Source organism: Elephantulus edwardii, unplaced genomic scaffold (assembly GCF_000299155.1).
Source record: "Elephantulus edwardii isolate Elephantulus edwardi_28Jun2011 unplaced genomic scaffold, EleEdw1.0 scaffold00276, whole genome shotgun sequence".
In the NCBI taxonomy this organism is placed as follows: Eukaryota; Metazoa; Chordata; class Mammalia; order Macroscelidea; family Macroscelididae; genus Elephantulus; species Elephantulus edwardii.
In genome coordinates, this window is record NW_006400026.1 from 3014370 (window position 1) to 3036013 (window position 21644).

Below are 21644 nucleotides of genomic sequence, written 5' to 3' on the forward strand. Positions count from 1 at the left end.
GGTCAGAGCTGCAGGGGTGTCAAGTCCACTCCCACCGTAAACTGCGTCTGCGCACGGCACCTTAGCCAGTCCCAATGTTCAGAGCTGAAGATGGGGGTCATGGGTCAGAGCTGCAGGGGTGTGTCCCACTTAAAGTCCACTCCCACAGTCCACTGCATCTGTGCACGACACCTTGGCCAGTTCCAAAGTTCAGAGCTGGCGGGGTGGTCGCGAGCTGGGTTGGGTCAGAGCTGGCGGGGGGTTCGCCAGCTGGGTCGGGGGTAGCGATGCGATTCCTGAAGATGGGAATCGTGGGTCAGAGCTGCAGGGATGTGTCCCAATTCAAGTCCACTCCCACCGTCCACTGCGTGTGTGCGCGCGGCACCTTGTCCAGTCCCAAAGTTGAGAGCTGACGGGGGTGGGGGGGGGTCGCAAGCTGGGTCAGGGGGAGCGATGCAATACCTGACGATGGGGGTCGTGGGTCAGAGCTGCAGGGGTGTGTCCCAATTCGATATCAATTTTTTTATCATCCTTATTTACTGTACAACTTTCAGATGCATATGAAGCAATTGAAAAGTCCATGACATGGATAAGGTGCACCTTAGTCTTTAAACTGATATCATTGCTCTTTAGCTCTTTAGCAAGATCCTTGACAGGAGATTTTCCCATTGCAACACTTCTTTTGATTTTTTTGCCTGCTCTTAGCAGGGTTGTTAGCTGTGGATCCAAGTAAAATGAAATTGTTAACAACTTGAATATTTTTTTCCATCTATCATGATGCTGCCTGTATGTCCAATGGTGAAGATTTTTGTTTTCCTGATGTTGACAGGTAATCCATACTAAAGGCTGTGTTCTTTCATCTTCTCCAGCAAGTGTTGAGAGTTGTTCTCACTTTCAGTAAGTAAGGCTGCATCATCTTTATAAGGCAGGTTGTTGATGAATCTTCCTCTAGTCCTGATATCCATTGTCTTTAATAGAGTACAGATTCTCAAATCATTTGCTCAGCATACAGAATGAATAAGCATAGAGAAAGGATACAACTCTGGATAATCTGCATCCTTTTCATGATTTTATATGCAGTCCATTTACTGATTCTTTCCAAATTAAATATTCAATGCCTTTTTGCCATCTTAGCTTGGATGTCCAAAAATTATTTTAAATATATTTTGTCAAGAATTAGTATCTTTAAAAAAAATTAGTATCTTGATTTTCCCTAATAACCCACCTTCATTTTTATCACTAATACCATCTGCTGCTATCCTGTTTCTTCCAACTCATGTTAGATTTTTGACTCATCTAACTAATGTGTGTCAAAGATGACCAGTGGTCCACAGGAGATACTCAATATCAACTGTTTGAATGTAGAGTTAAGTGTTGTCAAGCTGCCTACAATTCATACAACAAATTTGAACCATGCCCTTTCCTGTGCCAACTTTATCTACCCTGTATTCCATCCCATTGCTCCAGTCACTATGTTTACTCATCTTGCTGAGGGTTCTTCCTCTTTTCTGTTGAAACTTCCAACTTTCTCAACATGATTTTTTTTGCAAGGGGCGCTTCTCATAACAACATGTCTAAAGTATTTGAGACAAAGTTTTATCCTCCTGGTTACACCTTCTCCAAAATATATTTGTTCTTTCGGCAATCCATGGATATTCAGTACTCTTCTCTAACACCACAGCTCAAAACCATCAATTCTTCTGCTATCCTTATTCTTTTTCTAACTTTCAGATGCATAGGAAGGAATTGAAAAGATAATTCCTTGAATCAGGTGCACCTTAGTCTTTAAATTGATACTGCTGCTCCTCATCACCTTGGAAAGGTCCTTAACAGTAGGTTTTCTGGTATAATGTGCATAAACAGAAAATAATCATAAATAGAAATAAATAATAAAAAATAAATAAGCATAAACAGAAAATGTGCAGGTAGAAGGCTTCTTGGAGGCAAAGAAGACAACACTTCATCTCACATATTTTGGGCATGTTGTTAGAAGGGGCTAATTCTTGGGAAGGGGCACTATGCTAGGAAAGGTGCAAGCACAATGAAAACGAGAAAGATCCTTAATGATAAGGGTTGACATAATGACTGAAGCAATAGGTTCAAGTATATCAGAAATGATGAGGATGACACAGGACAGGATAGGGTTCAGATCTGTTATCCACAGTGTGGTTATGAGTTGTCCTCAACTTGATGACACCTAACCACAACAAAAATATGCAAATAGCCTGGCAGTATCTTTTGATTTACTGTACTCATAACCCTGAACTAGGACAATCAAAAAGCATCTCTTTATCTTGCCACCTGGGAGAAAAGGAGGAAGCACCACTAATGGAAAGCTATTGGATTAGAAAAATGTCATTTGAGAAAATGTGTACTTCATTTTATTCATGGAAATATTTATATGCAACAACAACAACATAGTAATGGAATGCTGAACCTTTGTACTGAAAGATTGCTGGAGAAGATTTTACAGTTAAATATGCTTCATTGACCCTGAGGGTATAGGGTAAGAAAAAAGAGAATTAAAGAGAGTACCTTGAGAAATAGTGGCATGAACCACAGGGCAAAGGAAGGAGACTTGAGCATGGTAAATGAAGGTTTCATTTTGTCAGCAGCCTGTGGCCTTCACGCAGTGTTGTAGTCTTTCTTTCTGCAGTAATTTCATCTGTCACGCACAGGCTGATGATTTTAATGTGGTGTTTGTTACATGCCATTGAGTCAAGTATAACTCACAGAGATTCCATGAACAACAGATTATGAATCCTATCCTATCCTGCGCCATCCATAATCCCTGACACACTGAAATGTTCTCAGCATTTCTGCAACTGACAGTGATATTTCCTTAGAAAAGATTCATTCAATTCACCTGCTGCCCTCTAGTGAGGCTGCATGGTGCTGCCTCCAAAAACGTAACATCCTGGTTTTGACCTCAAATCAGTTTTGAGCTTGAATTACAGGGGCTAGAGAAAACCCAGGCACAATGCCCTTCTCTCTTGACCTTGCTCCAAATCCTGTAATCTTCAATAGGGATTTCACAAACATACTGAAAATAAAAACACAAAGTCAACTAGGAGAGTACAACAACGGGAACACATAAAGATCTGACCACTGCAAAACGTTTCCAATAAAGATAAAAATTGGCCTGGTGAAGAGTGGGACAGGGTAGCACTTTGATTATCAGGGGCTTTCTCCATTGCTTTAGATGGAAGTCTTCACTGGTTACTCTCGGCTTTTGTTGTTCTTGATGCATTTTGTTTTATCAATTTATGAAGAACAGTCATTCTTTCAGAGACAAAATACTACAAACTCTCCAAAATATTGATGAACAAAGATGTCAGTTTAATGACTATGGTGTGCCTGATCCAGGTCATGGTGCTCTCAATCACTTGTTAAGCATTAGAAAGCTGGACAATGAATTAGGATGATAGTAGTGATGCCTTTGACTTGTGATGCTGGAGAAAAAGAGTATTGAATAACCCATGGACTGACAAAAGAACAGACAGTATGCCCTGGAAAGGGTGTGGCTAAAGTGCTCTCTGGAGGCAAGGATGAAAAAGCTGCATCTTTCATACTTTGGATATATAGCTAGGGGTTGTTAGAAAAGGACATTATGCTTGGAAAGATGGAGGATCAGAGAAAAGGAAGACTCTCCCAACAAGATGGATTAGCACTGTGATTTCAGCAGTGTGCTCTAGTGTCTCAGAGATAATGAGGATGACACAGGATAGGACAAGTTTCAGATTAGCTGTTCATAGGGTCACTATGAGTTGTACTTGGCAGCACTTAACAACAACTGATACTGATCAACTCCTTGAGAGTTGCAGTTGAAAACAGAACATCTGTTATTGTCTATGAATGAGGCAGGGAAGGAAATACTGATCTTAGACGGTGGAGTTTCTTAGCCCCTATTAAGAAATACTGCAGGGTAATCTTGTTCCTGAAACATATAACTGCATATGTAGGGTGGAGCTATGGATAAGTCATCTGAAGTGAGTGTTAAAATGATACCCCTATCATGAATATTTCAAAGGTACCGGCTCTTTCTACTCACTTAAAAGAAGCAATCTTGAATTTAAAAGCCACACAATATAAGATTTATCAAAATTACTTGAAGCAGTTGTTGTCTATGCTCCAATTCATAGAAGACCATCCAGCTCTAATGGCCCAGTGGGAAGGAGCTATGCTGTTAAACTAAAAGCCTGTGGTTCAAATTTCACCAGTTGCTCCAAGAGAGAAAAATGTATAGGCTTCTGCATGATTTATGGCTTCTGAAAACTCGTTGGATGGTGTAACGACATGGCTTGGATAAGGCACATCTCAGTCTTTAAAATGACATCCTTGCTATTTGAACTTTTGGGAGGTCACTGGTAGCGATTTTCCAAATGCAACATGTCTTTGGATCTCTTAACTGTTGGTACCAAGGTTGTCAACTGTGGACACAATCAAATTGAAGTCTTTGACAACTTTAATCTTATCTCCATTTATTATGTTGCCTTTTGGTCCAATGGTGAGGATTTGATGTAATCCATATTGAAATCTATAATCTTTGATCTTCTGTAGTAATTTATCTTAATTTTCAGTAAGCAACATTGTCATCCATATAGCAGAGGTTGTAGATGAGTCTTTCTCTGATCCTGATACCACATTTCTCTTCCTGAAGTCCTGCCTCAAATGGCTTGCCTAGCATATGGATCGAATAGGTATGGAGAAAGGATACAACAGTGACACAAATCTTCCTAGATTTTAAAACTTGTGTTTCTTTGCTCAACGTGGTCAATAGTCTCTCAGTCTAGGTAGAAGTTTTGCAAGAACACAATGAAGTGGTCTGGGAGTCCCATTTTCCTCAACATTAGCCACAATTTGTTACGATCCTCAGTCTTTGCATAATTGTTCAAATGGCCTCATTGTACTATGTATGTTCCTGTGTTCCACTGATAATCCTTATTTGATATTTCCATCTCAGACAGTGAAGTACTTCCTTGCCTTTTCTTTTTAAACTGTGGATTCCAGAATTATCATTCTTATCTGTTGTTTTTGTTTTCTGGTGTCTTCGGTACAGATATTCTGTACTGCCATCTTATTGGAAGTTCTAGAAAACTACGTGTGCATATATATACACACGCACACAACTGTGTACATACATACATATATATCACACGTTGTTGTTACATGTTGTTAGGTTAGAACCAAGTCATAGTTGACCCTCCAGGTTTTCAGAGGCAGTAAATTACATGAGATTGTCCACTATGCCACCAGAGCTCCATACACATACACAGTCCACACCAGAGCTACACACACACGCATGCGCACATACTCTCATACACATACACATAAATGGATGTAAAATGTCCAAGTAATGCAGTGGTTAAAGAGCTTTGTTGCTACCTGAAAAGTCCACTGTTGAAACTCACCAGTAGCTCCAAAGGAGACAGATCAGGCAGTGTTTCCATGAAGATTCACAGACTTGGGAACCCTATGGGGCATTTGTCATATATCATTAGGTGCTGTTGAGTACAACACCTAACAACCCAAACCCTATCCTATCCTGTGCCATCCTCATAATCTGACACACTAGAGCTCACTGTTGTAGTCATAGTGTCAATCCACCTGAGCCTTCCTCTCCTTCACAACCCCTTTTACCTTTCCAAATAGGATCCTTTTTTAAAGAATAACTTTTCCTAGCAACATGCTTTAAGTATGCAAGATGAAGCTTTGCCATCCTTACGACCAAGGAGCACACTGGCTGCACCATCTTTAATACCTATCTGTATGATCTTTTGGCAGTCCATGGGATATTCAGCACTATTCTCCAACACTACAGTTGAAATACCTCAATTTTTCATATAGCGTCATTTCAAATTAGAATTAACTTAATGACAGCGAACACACAAACACACAGAGCATAAAGTAAAATCCTCATGTATCATTCATGCTGCTATGTTGAGAATAGACTGAGACTAAGGTCAAAGGATCTAATTGATATGTATTCTCATAAGTCTGGATTAGATTGACAAATTGGGCAAAGTTCAAGTCATCCTAAACATGGAGTTAAGATGTTGGAGAAAAGAGCAGGTAGTCAGCAAGGGAGATTGGAGGGAAGAAGCAAAAGAAAATTGGAATGAAGACAAGTGAAGGTCAGTAGAAAATGAGTGATGCATACTGAGAGGCTAGCCAATTTAACTGATAAGGATGGTCATAATCTCAACAGTCTGAGGGGCAGGTTATCTGGTGGGTATGTATAGTGGTTGTGGTTGTTGTTCTTAGGTGCCGTCAAGTCGTAGACGACTCATAGCGACCCTATGAATGAAAGGCCCGAGCACTGTTCGTACATAGAGTTTCCGGAGGCAAGCCATTTTGGAAGTGGATGCTGCTCCTACTTTCAGGCTTGTTTTAATTGGGATGAACATAAAGACTAGCCAATAAACTAAATGACAAATCCTGGATTTTGAGTGGATACAGGAATGAATGATAAAGTAAAATTACTGACAGAAGTTAAAGGTGATACAGAAAATGATAAAGGACAAAGTAAACTGAAAAGACATAAGGAAAATGTAAGGACATTTGTTGCACAGATTTATACATTCTCTCATATTCTTTATTAAAAAATCTTTTCCACAATTATAAAATATAAATCTTATTATTTACTTAATAAATTGTCTAATTTTCATTTCTTGAAATGCAGAGAACAATTAAGTCAATTAACATGATACTTGTATATAAAGGGGGTTGTATAACATGATGGGGGAGCTCTGGTGGCACGTTCTCTTTCGGGAGTTGTGCTTATGGGCAATCTCCTCTCATTTCATTTGCAGCCTTGGAAACTCACTTGTTCCAACTTAACAGCAATGAGACAGGGATAATATGATCATCACAGTACTGTATATGTAAAACATAACAAATGGCACATGTTTTATATCTGTATCTCTCACAGGTTGTTCTGATTAGGTGCTGCTGAATTGACTTCAACTCATAGTGACAATCATATGTATAACAGCTTAAAACTTTGCCTGATCCTGCACCATCCTCAGTCTCCATTGTGACTGTCCACTGTTGCCGTCACTGTGACAAACAATCTCATTGAGAGGCTTCCGATCTGCTGCTCTTCTAACCTTTTCCATTCCTTCTCTCACATACCTTACCACCCCCCCCAAAACAATTTTGTTTACAATACAACAAAATCTTTCCCTGCTATTACAATAATTATCTTGAAAAATAATACTGAAAATTCATATAACAAAATGCAAGTAAAGATTACTTTAATGAGAGCATTTGTGAATATAAGTAAACCACTGAGAATAGAAACCAGACCAAAACCAAACAATTTTGGCTAATAAACTTTTTTTGGTTTATGTTTTTTTTTTCTTTTCTAGAACTTAGAGGTTTATTTAAAGTCTTGTAGATTCTGCACATTCACAATTTACTCATGATACAGTCTTTTAATTATCTTCCACCTAAGTCTCTCTATAGAATGATTTCAAATTTTATCATTTACTTTAGAATACTAGCAAGTATTTAAAAAACCAAACAAACCAAAAAACCAACATAAGAACAAAGAATGTGTGTCTTTCGGGACAACTCTTTTGCTGTGAATTGTCCACTTTAAATGTCTGTGGTATTCTGGGTGAACCAGGAAGGCCGTTTTCTGTCTTGCTCAATGATCCTCTTGCCTTTATCTTGCTCAGCTGGCTTCTCTTCCCTGTACAAAACCACGGTCTCTACAGCAGGAGCCTTAAAAGGACCGCCTTCTGCTTTCCCTATCTGTCTTCTGATTTCTGCAGTCTCTGCACGTACCTTCTCATAGCAATAGCCACAAAGAACATGCTTCTGTTTCAGGTGACCACATTCAGGACAAACATCTATATTATTCTTTAAAAACAAAACAAACACAAAAAACAATTAATTTCACAAGCTATCATAAATAAGGCACAAATAAATATAACAAGAGTGATACCTATAATTAATTTTTTAAATGGTTATGTTACAATAGATCATATGCCATCTAGTTGAACAGAAAAAGAGAGAGCAAGAAACAATGACATTTAGTTAAGAAAAATTAGAATTAGAACTCAAGTGTGCCAACTGAATCTGATGCATTTTTAAGTACACACAACAGTAATATTTATGTAAAAAGGTGATCTAATCCTCTTAATCCCAAACAAAACCAAACCCATTCCCATCACATTGATTCCAACTTACATGAACCTTGTAAAATAAGACTAGAACTGGCCCACAAGGATTCTAAGACTATAAATCTTTACCAAAGCTTATCAGCACATCTTCCTCCCTTGGAACAGTGGATGGGTTCCAATTACTAGACTTTCAGTTAGTAGGTGAGACCTTTAACCACTGAGTACCTTAGTAGGAGTAACATCCACTTCCTAAACATGCCTCTGGAAATTCTATGACCTTTGAAAAATGACTATAGTTATAGAAAGGCTTCAGGTCTTTTGTTCATAGGGTCGCTATGAGTTGTGCTCAACTTGACAGCAAGCAACAACAACGACAAGGCAAAAATCTAGTAAAGCAATGCATCAATACAATGAGGTGATCCATATAGCCAGCCAGTCACGTAAGAGAAAAGGAAACAGAAATTTTCAAAAGTATTCAATCTGTATGCCGAGTAAGTAATTCTAGAAGCTGGACTATATGAAAAACAATGAGGTGGCATCACGATTGGAGAAAGACTCATAAACAACCCTTGTTATACAGATGATACAACCTTGCTGAAAGTGAGGATTTAAAATGCTTGCAGCAGATCAAAACCTACAGCTTTCAGTAAGGATTACATCTCAACATTAAGCAAGGAACACTCCTCACCAATGGACCATAAGGCAACATCAACAAATGAGAAAAGCCTAAAGTTGTTAAAAATTTCATGTTACTTGGATCCACCATTAACAGGCATGTAAGAAAAGAAATGAAAATACTGCACTGGGAAAATCTGCTGTCAGGAATGTCTCCAAAGTAATAAAGAAGGAGGGTATTAGCATAAAGATTAAGGTGCATCTGATCCAAGCCATGGACTTTTCCGTTAAATCTCTTGCATCTGTAAGTTGGACAATGAGTAAGGATGGCAGAAGAAGAAATGATGCCTTTGAGTTGCAGAGAGTACTTGAATATCCCATGAACTTTCAAAAGAACAAACACTACAAGTCTCTTGTAGAAGTGTAACCAGGGTGCTGCTTAGAGGGAAGGATGATGAAACTGTTTCACATACTTCACACAATTTAAAGAGGATGAGAAAGGCAGAGTCAGAGAAAGAGGGAAACCTCCAAAATAAACTGATATAGTGACTGTAACAATAGGCTTGATTGAGACTATTAGAGACCATGAGAATAGAGCATGATAGGGCAAAGTTCAGAACTCTTGTTCATAGGGTCACTTTGAGTTGTAAATGACCTAATGGCACCTAACAAAAAAAATCAAAAGAGTGGTAGTTTGAACCCACTAGCAGTGCTGTGCAAGTAATAAATATCAGTTTTAAGAAAACTTTACGGAGACAAGTCTTATCATGTTAACACACGGAGGCACCAGAAATTAGAAATGATTTAACGGCAGTGAGTTTGTGTTTCTTTGACCCATTTATATTTTAAATGCAAAATACGTTAGTTGTTACTGAATGCCTTGAATTCAGCCATAAATAACAGATCAGTACTAATAAGCATTTTAATGATATAGCATGTTGTGCTGGTAACCATCAGTTTGGATCTGACTGACATTTGAGTCAAAATTCATTGAAAGGCAGTTACCGAGAAAACAAACAAAAATACTTGGATGTGTGTGGAATCTAAGACTATTTGACGATGGGAGCATAAAGGGAAAAGTCAAAGGAAATGGGCTCAAAACTCAGAGAGCTGGAGCACAAACTTTGGCTCAACACGTAAGAGTTGCATGACTATATGTAAATTCCTTTATGCTGGTTTCTTTATCATGAAAGTTAAAACATTAATTCGGAGGATTGTTAGGAAGACTAAATGGTATTAAGGTTCATCCTAGGTGCTTGAAATCTACTATATTTATGAGTTACCTAGGATGTCCTTCACAGTAAAATAATCAACTACATATTAATTATATTAAGTAGTAAACACTTGAGCTATTAAAACTCATGATCCAATATATCTACTGTCTTAAACTTAATTTTGAATGCTATCACAGATGCTTACCAAGGACTGTCATAGTCCACGACTCCAAAGTCACTTTATAACTGAGTACTGTGTCCTATTTCCAAACTATCCTTGACTGTGTTTTTTAATATTTAGGTTAGAAGACAGTAGAAATTCACAGCCTAAGAATATCTCAATTCATTGTTGAGTCAGAACCAATTCATAGCTGATGCTTTACTGGGTTTTCAGGAGGTTGCAAATTGCAGAGAGACTGTCCATATTTCTCCCATGGAACAGTCAGTGGATGCAACACATGGCCTCTAGGACAGCTGTGTGACTCCATTAGGACTATACTACCAAAACTTGAAAATCTGGGAATATTTTACCTTAACTTTAATAAGTTTCTGAGGGTTTCTTCTTCTGCACCGGTTAACTTCAATACTGCGTCTGTTTTTCGGAGCTGCCATCCAAAAGATGCTATCCCAAAGACTAGAAATCTCCATACTTTCACTGGTATCATTTGCTAGTCTTGCAACTATCGATGGCCCCTGGACTGCTAATGCTGGTTCTACAAAAATAAGAAATTAGAGCATTAGTTTCTAGTTTTTCATGACTATTTAGAGATACTATTCTCTTAAAAAGGCATATTAATATCTAGAAGACAATTTTATATACTTTATTATCATATTTGTTATACATATATAAAATACATTGTATGTCTTTGATTAAAGACACTGTTAAATTGAATTAAAGCATTTATCAGAAAAACTATTTAAAATACTATTACATCAGCCCTAGTAGTAGGGTACTAGGGATATTGCAGCTAATATAAGATGGATCTTAGCTGAAAGCAGGGAATACCAGAGGAATGTATATCTGTGTTTCATTTACTATGCAAGGCTTTTGACTGGGTGGATCATAACAAACTGTGGCTGACTCTGAGAAGAATGGGAATCCCAGAACACTTGATCGTGCTCATGCGGAACCTATACTTGGACCAGGAGGCAATCGTCAGAACAGAGCAAGGGAACAGTGCATGGTTCAAAATTGGGAAGGGCATATGCCAGGGATGCGTCCTGTCTCCATACCTTTTCAACCTGTATGCAGAGCAGATTATCCGGGAGGCTGGGCTCTATGAGGAGAAATGTGGGGTCAAGATTGGTGGAAGATCTATCAACAATCCGTGTTGTGCAGATGACACAACCCTGCTTGCTGAAACTGAAGAGGATCGGAAGCACCTGCTGCAGAGGGTCAAGGACTGCAGCCTCCAATATAGATTGAGGCTCAATGTGAAGAAGACAAAGATTCTCACCACTGGGCCAATTGGCAGCATCAGGATGGATGGTGAAGAGACTGAGATTGTTCACAGCTTTAGTTTGCTTGGCTCCAGTCAACACTCTTAGCTCCAGCAGCCAGGAAATAAAAAGACATATTGCCATGGGAAAGTCTGCTGTTAGGGACCTTTCCAAAGTTCTGAAGAGCAACAGCATCTCTCTGGAGACTAAGGTGCATCTGAAACAGCCCATAGTCTTTGCAGTCACTTGTTATGCATCAGAGAGTTGGACAATGACTAGGGAGGATAGAGGGAGAATTGATGCCTTTGAGCTCTGGTGCTGGAGAAGAGTATTGAGGACACCATGGACTGCCAAGAAAACAAAGAGATTCATCCTGAAGAGGGTTAAACCAGATGGCTCCTTGGAGGCAAGGATTCTAAGGCTTTGTCTGACATGCTTTGGACATGTTTTACGGAGGGATCGTTCCTTGGAGAAGGAGATCATATTTGGTAGGGTGGAGGGACAGTGTCAAAGAGGAAGGCCCTCTATGAGGTGAACTGATTCAGTGACTAGGGTAATCGGGATGGGTGTATCAGAGACAGTGCGATTGTACAGGACAGAGCAGAGTTTAGGGCCACTGTACATAGGGTCACATTGAGTTGCAAGCGACTCGACGGCACATAACAATAACAACAACGTTACATCAACAATAACTAATGTTCTATGAGTGACTATAGGAAAAACCAGTATGATTTATATTCACTCAAATTTAAAAAAAAAAAATTAAAACCGAAAAACCCATAAAGTACACTAACATTCAAGGCAATTTTAAAGTAGATTTTTTTTCCCCCTTAAAAGAAACTGCTGAAATGAGGTAACATATTCTAGCATGACTTTCTCACTTCATGAAATATGTTGCTATATGCCATCAACTTGCAGCTAACACTCTAGTGGGTTTTCAGTCTGTAAATCACATGGGGAAGAGACTGCCCATTTGTAGTCTGTGTAGTAGTTGGTGGATTCAAACCAATTATCTTTATGTTGGTAGCACAACAGCTTACCACTAAGCTACCAGCGACAGCTTACCACTAAGCTACCAGCGAACTCAATATTTCAGTCGCAAATACAAGTATTAGTTCAAGAGGCAACAAACTAAAAGAAAATTCCACCCAAATTTCCAAATCTACATACTGACTCAAAATGTACTGCCAATTGAGTCAACTGCTCTGCTGAACTTCCAAGGTTGTAAATCTTTATAGAACACACTGCCTCCTCTTATTCTGGAGCAGCAGTCAACAGGATGGTACTACTGACCTTTAGTTCTGCAGCCAACTGTCTTAACCCCAGTACCACCTTTCCACTAGGTGGTGTTGTCATTAGGTTTACCTCAAGTCAACTTTGACTCAGAGAACAGATCAGAACATGTCCTATCCTGTTAGTCACTGTGTTGCAAACCGCAACCCTTTTTCCTGGGAGAAATGAACAAAAGAGACAAACGCACACAGAAGACAAGACAGGACTGCCACAAAGAAAAACACACTCACAGAAACAGGACACGATACGGCAGGGGTGGCCTTGTGGGTCTGCGTTTATTAGAATACATAGGGGTATAAGCAATGATCTCATTTTTTAGGGTTTCCATAGAGTCATAATAAACAATGATCTCATATCTCAGTTTTCATAGAATCATAACAGATAAATAAACAATAGAGCAAGGGAGGGCATACACTCTGTTCCTTATAACAAATGATGCTTTTCACATGAAAGGGATTAGGAGACCGAAATGACTTAAGATATACGATTTACAGGAAGAGAGACCTCCAAGTTCCCAGCCCATTTGTGGGACAGAGGACAAAGGTTTCTCTTTAATTATTAAACTCGAAAGTGACCTGTTTGCAGGCTGAACTCTCAATAACCCTGAAGCCCACTCGCGTGCAAGCTGGGCTTCCAATAATGGCATCCGGTCCTACTCACACTGCGTCAATCTATCTTGGTGATGGTCTTCCTCTTCTGCTGATCCTCTATTTTTCCAAGCACTAAGTCTTTTTCCAAGGACTAATCTTTCCTGACAACATGCTTAAAGTACATAGTGTATGTGGGATCAAGTCTCCCCACCTTTGTCTCTAAAAAGCATTCTACTTGCACTTCCTCTAAGATAGATTTGTTTGCTCTTTTGCAGTCCACAGTATTTTCAATACTCTGCCAACAGCACAATTCAAAGACATCAGTTCTTTTTGTGTCTTCCATGGCTTGGACCAGGACTATCTTAAGTCTTTACACTGATGTATTTGTTCTTTAAGCGGGTCCTTGACATTAGCTTTGCCCAACGTAATCCCTCCTTTTATTTCTTGACTGCTGCTGTTTTAAGTGTTGATTATGGATCCAAGTAAAATGAAATCCTTGACAGCATCACTGTTTTTCCTATCATGTTGCCTACTGATCCAGGGGTGAGAATATTTTTTTTTCCTTGATGTTGCTATGTAATCCATACTGAAGGTTATAGTCTTTGATCTTCTTCAGTTTCTGCTGTTTATATTATTGTTCTGTGTCCTTGAGTTGGAACCAAATACCAGCAGATCCTCCAGCATATTTTCTGAAGCTCTGAACTGCACTTGAGGAGACTATACATCTTTGACCCACAAAACAGCTAGTGGATTTGAACCTCCTGCCTTTGGGCTGGCGGCATAACTCCTCACCCTCTAGGCTACCAGAAGGTTGTTATTAGGTGCTGTTGAGTAGTTAAGACTCAAAGCAACCCTATGAACAACAGACCTGAAACTTGTCTTATTTTGTGCCATCCTCTTCCTGACACTCTTGATCCCATTGCTTCAGTCACTGTGCCTATCCATTTTAGGGTCTTCCTCTCTTTTGATGACCCTCCAACTTTCTAATCATGATGCCCTTCTCCAAGGAACACCCTCTCCTAACATGCCAAAAGCATGAGAGATGAAGTTTCATCATCTTTGCTTCCAAGCAACACTCTAGTTGCCCTTTTTCCAAGACATATCTATTTGTTCTTTTGATAGTCCTTGGGATCTTCAGCACACTTCTTCAACACTGTAACTCAGAGGCATCAATTCTTCTTCTGTCATGCTTATTCACTGTCCAGCTCTCAGATGTACAGTAACTAATTGAAAAGACCATGTCATGAATCAGGCACACCTTGGTTTTCAAGATGACTTCAATGATCCTCAGTATTTTGGAGTAGTCCCTGAGAGGGGACTTGTCCAATACAATACATCCCCTCATCTCATCATCCTGACTGATGGTACTAATGTTGTTGATTATGGATCCAAGATGAAATAATTGACAATTTCAATCCTTTCTCCATCTATTATGTGTCTCTTGGTCCAGTGATTAGGACATTTGTTTTCTGGATAGTGAGATAGTCTTTGATCTTCTGCAGAAAGCGTTTCAAGTTCTTCTGACTTACAAGCAAGCAAAGTTGTATTATCTACAGAATGCAGGTTATTAAGTCTTCCTCTGATCCTGATGTTACATTCTTCTTTCTAGAGTGATATCCTTACAGCAAGGACACCATTACTGATGTCAGATGGATCCTGTCTGAAAGCAGAGAATATCATTAAAAAAGTCTGTTTTATTGACTATGCTAAGGCATCTGACGGTGTGGATCACAACACTGAGAAGAATGGGAATTCCAGACTACTTAATTGTGCTCATATGAAATCTATTCCTAGACCAAAATGCTGTTGTCTGGACAGAGCAAGGGAAGACTGTATAGTTTAAAATCAGGATGGTGGATGTCAGGGTTATAGCTAGGTTAAGCAGATCTACTTGGAGAGAAGTATCTAATTACTTCATAAAGGATGCCTGCAAAACTGAGATTTCCAAAATTCATTTACAACCCACACTATGTTCTCTTCATTTGTTGTTTTAGTCAAACTGGGTCAAGCTTCTTTGTCACATAGCCCAGAAGACTTTTGTCACATATAGGTATTGATACTTGACTTTTGATTCATGCGTGTTCTCTAAGAAAAAGAGCTAACCTCACCATATCTTTAGCATTCATTAAATTTGACAATCAGCATTTCACTTGTTTTTATTTACTTATTAAACCAAAGATTCCTTTATCTGTTCCTTGAACAAAAAATAAGAACTATTTCTCATTTTGATAGTTATGAACTGTACAGGTGAAACCAACTCATAGCTGCCCTGCAGTGCATTTTCAGAGGCAAAGGGGATAACTGCTCATTTTTTGCCTCCAATTTTGATATACAGACTTTTAAATATATGCAAAGTTCTCGAATGTTTAACAAAGTTCTCAGCATATCTACAACTATTGCTAAATACAGGAACTCAGAACAATCTGGGTTTGATTTGAGGTCCTGTCATTTTCTCAGTGTAATCTTGGTACTTCTCTAGATTTAATTCCATTGTCAAGTGGAAATACCTCGTGTGCCTGATGAGAGAACATCGGAGAAAAAAGGTTTACTTAGCCCATCAAAATTCCAGAGTAGCGCAAATGGCTAAGCCTTGGACTAGATGAGGAACAGAACAGGTTAGTGGTTTGAACCCGTGTTACCTTCATCAAGCAAGTCTGGCGATTGGTTCTAAAAAATATCACAGTCTTCGAACCTCTACTGAGCAATTCTAATCAGCACACTTGCGGTCACACTATGAGCAACAATACACTGCAAACTGCTTTTAAAAACTTAAGACTGCCAAGTGAAATTCTGGTAGAAAACCTAGCTTCTTTTACAGACAGGGTAGAACGTAAACGTCAAGGCTTTGAAAATTTTTCAACGTTTTGAGACTTCTAATTAAAATGACATCCGGGTAGACACAGCAGGCCCATAATTTCATTTCCAGTACACGCCGAGAACTGATCCCGCGCGCACATGCGGGTGTTTGCAGGAACGGAGGACATTAGTGGGCCTTGATGTCAAGCTAAGGCGCTCAGATTATATTCTGTGCATAAACAAGGCAATCTAAGTTTTGTTTTGTTTTTCTGGGGGAATGGCTGAGAGAAGCGTCTGCTGTTTCTAAAGGTCCCAACAATGTTCCCCACGCGAGGTCGCGTCTTAGAATAACAGCCAAGGACAGAGAATCAACAGTCAGCCTCAGGTTCCTCATTCAATTAAACCAATTTCCCATCGTAACCTTATTAACCTACCCCAAGGAGGACTGGTAAGTCCTGGGAGGCTCTGCCGAAGTTTATGCTGCAACTGCTCCCAGCAGTTTCGGAGTACTCCCAATGATGACGGACAACGTACAACAACCTGCAATATTGCGGCCGACACCATCTTTCCAGCTGGAAGACCACGGCCTCCGGGTTGCGGGTGGCGGGCCCTACGATGAGCATGCGCAAAATTGTGGAGCAGCAGCCTACTGGCTCCGAGAACTATAACACCCAGAATGCCTTGTGATTCTCCTCCAATCATAGAGAGAGAAGGAAGAGGAGCGGGGAGGGAAAGGGATACGACCCAGGACGCAGTGCGCATGTATACCATTGTGCTTTGGTCTCCGAGTGAAAATGGCGGAACGTGGGTACAGCTTTTCGCTGACAACATTCAGGTATGAAAGGGGCCCCGTGGTACTCCCTATAGCCCATGTTACCGGAGCTCCAGCAGTCCTGTGTCTTTCGTCCTGGGCTTTGTCTGGGTGTTTCCGAGTGAGCAGTATAGAAGGGGGTAGAAATTCAGCTTTGCAAAGTCATTTACTGGGCCAAGCTCTAGAAGCAGAAGTCCTAGGAGGCCGTGGGAAAGCTTGCGTCGTGGAAATTTGAGATTTACTTGGGGCGACAGAAGGGTAAGATTTCAGCCAGAGACTCGCTTTCTTCTGAAAATCAGAGTTGATGGTAGGTTTTAAAATAACTATCCTGAGTAGAGACTTGGAACTCGGAAGTTTTTCATGACCCAACCAGAGATGTCTTATTCTGGGACATATGAAGTTCGTAGTTTTGGTCTGTCCTTTTATCGGAAATACTCATGGTCTCTGGTCAGAATCAGAGACGCCATTTGACAGTGGTGTCTTTTGAAGCCCGCCTCTTTCAGTTTCTCCTTTGCACTTCTTAGAAGCACACGGACTGAAAATGAAAGCTGTGATATAGTGCTTTGTGTACCTCAATTTTCTAGACTCTTTATGCATTTGTTTTTCTTGGGGTGCATGGTTATTGTTAGATTATTTGCATTGTAGAACAAAGGGTTGAAGTAGCAAGTGTATATTCCAAAGTTCATTAGAGGTGATTTATCATTTCCAGTGGAAGAAAATTGAAGGATGTAATAAATCAACAAGGGAAGAATTTGATCATTTTCCTAAGTAGTAGGAATCCAGTATTTAATTAAAAAAGTTATTGTTTCCCAAGTAAAGTAAGGCAAGTTCTGAATTTTGTTCCATATTCACTCTATGAGTGTGTGTTGACTTTATCTCCCTACACAACCACTGCTCAGAGAATTTCAATAACTTGACCAAGGTCTTGAATGAGTGACATTCAAATTGGATTCTTAGATGATAAAATTAATGTGCACTATGTAGACTTTCTAAAATATAATCTTCAGCGTTTTCAATAAAAATTAAATTTGTTCTTCCATAAAAGGTCTTAAATTCTATGACATCAACATAATGTTTGTATTAGTAAATAAAGTAAATTGTAATCCTGCCTGAGAAATATAATCTTGGTGGAATTGAAACAAAACATTTTGCCAGGGATTGAATTTGCTTATAATAAATTTCTTTGTTAAAGTAAACGTCTTTTTTTTTTTTTAACTAGAATTCACTTGGGGTTTTTTGGTATAATGATTTTAATTTTATTGTAGATGAGAGAGCATTTTTCTCTATTAGTACAATATTTGATGAGGAGGTGACATGGTACAAAAATAGGAAAGCTACTTAGAAGATTTTTCAGTTATCCTTGGTAGAGATCCTGGGGCTTTATGAAGAGTAGTGTTGCAATGAAATACAGAGATGCCCTAGTGTCACCGACCACCCGACCACGGTCGTGACAAGAAACTCGAGGGGTTTCTTGGTGAAGAGCAGGTGAGGGACGAAGTCGGCGAAAATGAGAGTCTGCACACCAGGATGATGTAGAGAGCTCTGGTTTATTATGCTAAAAGCTTGCTTTTTATACATTTAAACTTGTTTAAACTTGACTTATAGCCAACATTTTATGATTACAAAGCTCACATAAGATTTTAACTAGAAAAAACAAAAAGTATTTTCTATTACTAAATAATAGCATCAGCTATTAAACATTCTTTAAACAAGAAACACAGTGACCTTATGTTGGTCATCTGCTAGACAATGGTTAATGGTTTACATTTCACTTCCTTTCCTCTCCTACTTTGCGTTACTGTATCTTAGCCACCTTTGTTTTTGCCTTTGTACTCATGTTTGTACTGTACCACATAAGGTCCAAGCCTAACGAATCTTAACATCTATTTTCCTACACTCTGGACCATTCCTATGTTTATCAATAGCTTTTGCAACTTGTTTCATAAGATTTTAATTTGTTTTTGTTTGGCAATGTGCACTAAGGCGGACGACTTCCTTTAACTTGTTTTTACCAAGTTAACTTGTAATATTCAATTCTTTTTCCTTGGAATACAAAACGTCTGTATAAGGAAGAGGTACTGGTGTTGGAGTTGGCAGGACATATGGTCCTTTATAAGTACTTTCTTCCCACCACCTGTTATTTATCTGGTAATATTTCCTATTTCTTGAAGAGACCTTTACTTTTAGAGAAGTTTGTCTTTTGAGTCTTTTCTTAAACCTCTCTGTTTTATTCTCATTAACTATGACTTTCTGCTGTTGAAACTAGTCTAAACTTTCTCCTAATATACAATTACATTGCTGAATATGAGTTGCAAGTATCACAAAAGAGGAATTAGATACATACTCAAAAATCATATTCAAAATTATACTTTTAAGAACAATCTCAATTTCTTTTATATTTTCATCTTGTTTATTATCATTTCCAGGAACATCAAGTGGTTCCTGATTAAGGACTTTAGTTAAATCTTTATCCCAGTTCTGGTGAAGTTCCCCTGGTTTTTCCCCAGAAACTCCCATTCTTATCAGAAACAGCACATAGCTTAAAATAGAAAAGCAATTCCTAGAAGCAACTTAATTTCCAGAGGTTTCCCGGGATTACGAAGACCCATCTGTAACAAATATCCAGGCATCAGCCCACTCACAAGCACAGGGCTTGCAAGATTCCCTCTTATGCTATCCTTGAGGTCAGAGACCCCGTACAGGCGCGGACGTCCCATTTTGTCACACGGGCGTCGTGGCCAGAGAGGACAGCAAGGCGGGTGTGGCACCCTAGATCAGTTAGTTGATCAGTGAGTGGTCAGGTTAATGGAGTAAATCAGTATTTATAAACAGATTTTACAGTGCCAGAGGTTATGTACAAGTAACCAGCTTTAGAAGTAGAGAAAAGACAACCATAAGCTTTGAGCCTTTGTTCTGTTCCTTAGAAATATCTGAACTAGGTTATTCAGCTGACTGCTAACTGGAATGTTAGCACAAACGTCTCAGGAGAAAAGACCTGGTGATTGTCTCCCAGAAAGATTTCAAACCTGTTACCACTGAGTCCAACTCATAATGACAGTAGATTGTCCATCATGTTTCCAAGTCTAAATTTTTATGGCAACAGCCAGACACTACTTTTCTGTGGAACAGCATGTAAGTTCTTGTTACCAACCAATTGCTTACTAGATCTCCTTCATAAAGATTAAACACACACCCACACACACCCCCAAAAAAGATTAAAAACACACTGTCACAGAGTTTTTTCCAACTTACCTTATAGGACAGGGAAACATTCTGGTTTCTAAGGCTGTACATTCTTATGGAAGTAGATTGTCTACACACTGGCTGAGAAGAATGGGAATCCCAGAACACTTGATTGTGCTTAGGTGAAACCTATACTTAGACCAGGAGACAGTCCTCAGAACAAAGCAGTGAGCAGGTAGAAAACCCTTGGGGCAGTTTTCTATCACATTGAATCTCTCTGTGAGTAAAAAATCGACTTAACAGCTTTTTGGGATCAACTTGATGGCAAGTTGACAAATTCCTGAGTTGGAATTAACTCACAGGTGACCCTCCAGCGGGTTTACAGGGGCAGGAAATCATACTGGAAGAGATTGCTCATCTTTCTCAAGCTGAACACCTAACTAGTGGATTCACACCAGTGCCTTTGGGTTGGCACTTAAACTAAGCAAGCAGAGCTCCATGGCAATTGAAAGTAGTAGTGTTGAATAATTGAAAATTGGCATAATCCAGAAAGAAACAGTAAGGTTATTGAAATAGTGCACATCAAAGAAAAACTTAGTGTCATTTTAAAATGAAATATGTACTTATGCTGTTCTTCTCAAGACAATTTTTTAAACTACATTTTTTTATTTAATTGTGATTTGCATGAGGCTTATAAAGCAAATTTATTTTCCAGTAAAGTATCTTAATTTATTTTGTAATTTAAGAATCTTTAAGTATACTTAAAGATTCTTTTAAGAAGAATCTTTAAAGATTCTTAAGTTAAGCTGATTTCTTTTTTTAAAAAAAAATCTGTCGCAAATACTGACAAGGTTGTGGAAAAACTGGAACCATTATTCACTGTTGGTGGAAGTGTAAAATTGTGCAACCACTGTGGAAGGCAGTATAGAGCTTTCTCAAAAAGTTGGAAATAGTATACTAATGAAGGAATTTTTTTTCTTTTTTTTTCTCTCTTCGGAGGGGGAAGCAGGCTGGTGGGGAGGGGTGGAAAGGGAGAAAATCGTGGCAATGAATGAATGGAAATCCAAAACCTTTGTGTAAAAAAAAAAAAAAAAAGTTGGAAATAGCGATACCATTTGACCCAGCAATTCCACTACTGGAAATGTACCCTAAAGAGACCATAACCGACATCCAATCAGATATATGCACACCCATGTTTATCGTGGCTTTGTTCACAATAGCATGGAGTAGGAAACAACCTAAGTGCCCATCAACAAATGAATGGATAGAGTAGCTGTGGTGTATTCACACAATGGAATACTATGCTGCATTGGAAAACAAGGAACTCATGCAATATTATTCAAAGTGGGTGACCCTGGAGGACATTATGCTGAGTGAAATATCTCAGTCACAAAAATACAAATACTGCGTAGTGCCACTGTTGTAGAATGGGACTGACATCAGGGTTGGGGTAAGACTGAGAAAAACTGCATAAATTATGTATATACTGCATTGAAATAGATGAGGGAGAGAATAGTTTAAAAGCAATATATGATATAGGGTATTGTGTTATCACAAGAGTCCAGAATTAAGGTTGCATAGTGGAGTGTACGTA

General features: G+C 39.0%; 2 protein-coding genes across 2 annotated transcripts in view; one reads left to right on the forward strand and one right to left on the reverse strand.

Annotated features, from left to right (window-relative positions):
- Nucleotides 1-7578: 7578 nt before the first annotated feature.
- On the reverse strand, nt 7579-16620 carry MRPL32 (mitochondrial ribosomal protein L32). The gene is made up of 3 exons (XM_006900200.1): nt 16491-16620; nt 10469-10650; nt 7579-7845 (listed from the first exon to the last, which is right to left on the reverse strand). Exons 1-3 carry the CDS (start codon nt 16618-16620, stop codon nt 7579-7581), a joined length of 579 nt encoding a protein of 192 aa, XP_006900262.1.
- Nucleotides 16621-16809: 189 nt separating this feature from the next.
- The window catches only part of PSMA2 (proteasome (prosome, macropain) subunit, alpha type, 2), a 25654-nt gene continuing 20819 nt past the window's right edge, over nt 16810-21644 (forward strand). The window contains exon 1 of the mRNA XM_006900197.1: nt 16810-16891. Within this exon, the coding sequence (XP_006900259.1) occupies nt 16851-16891 (41 nt within the window). The 5' untranslated portion in view covers nt 16810-16850. The remainder of the gene's footprint in view (nt 16892-21644) is intronic.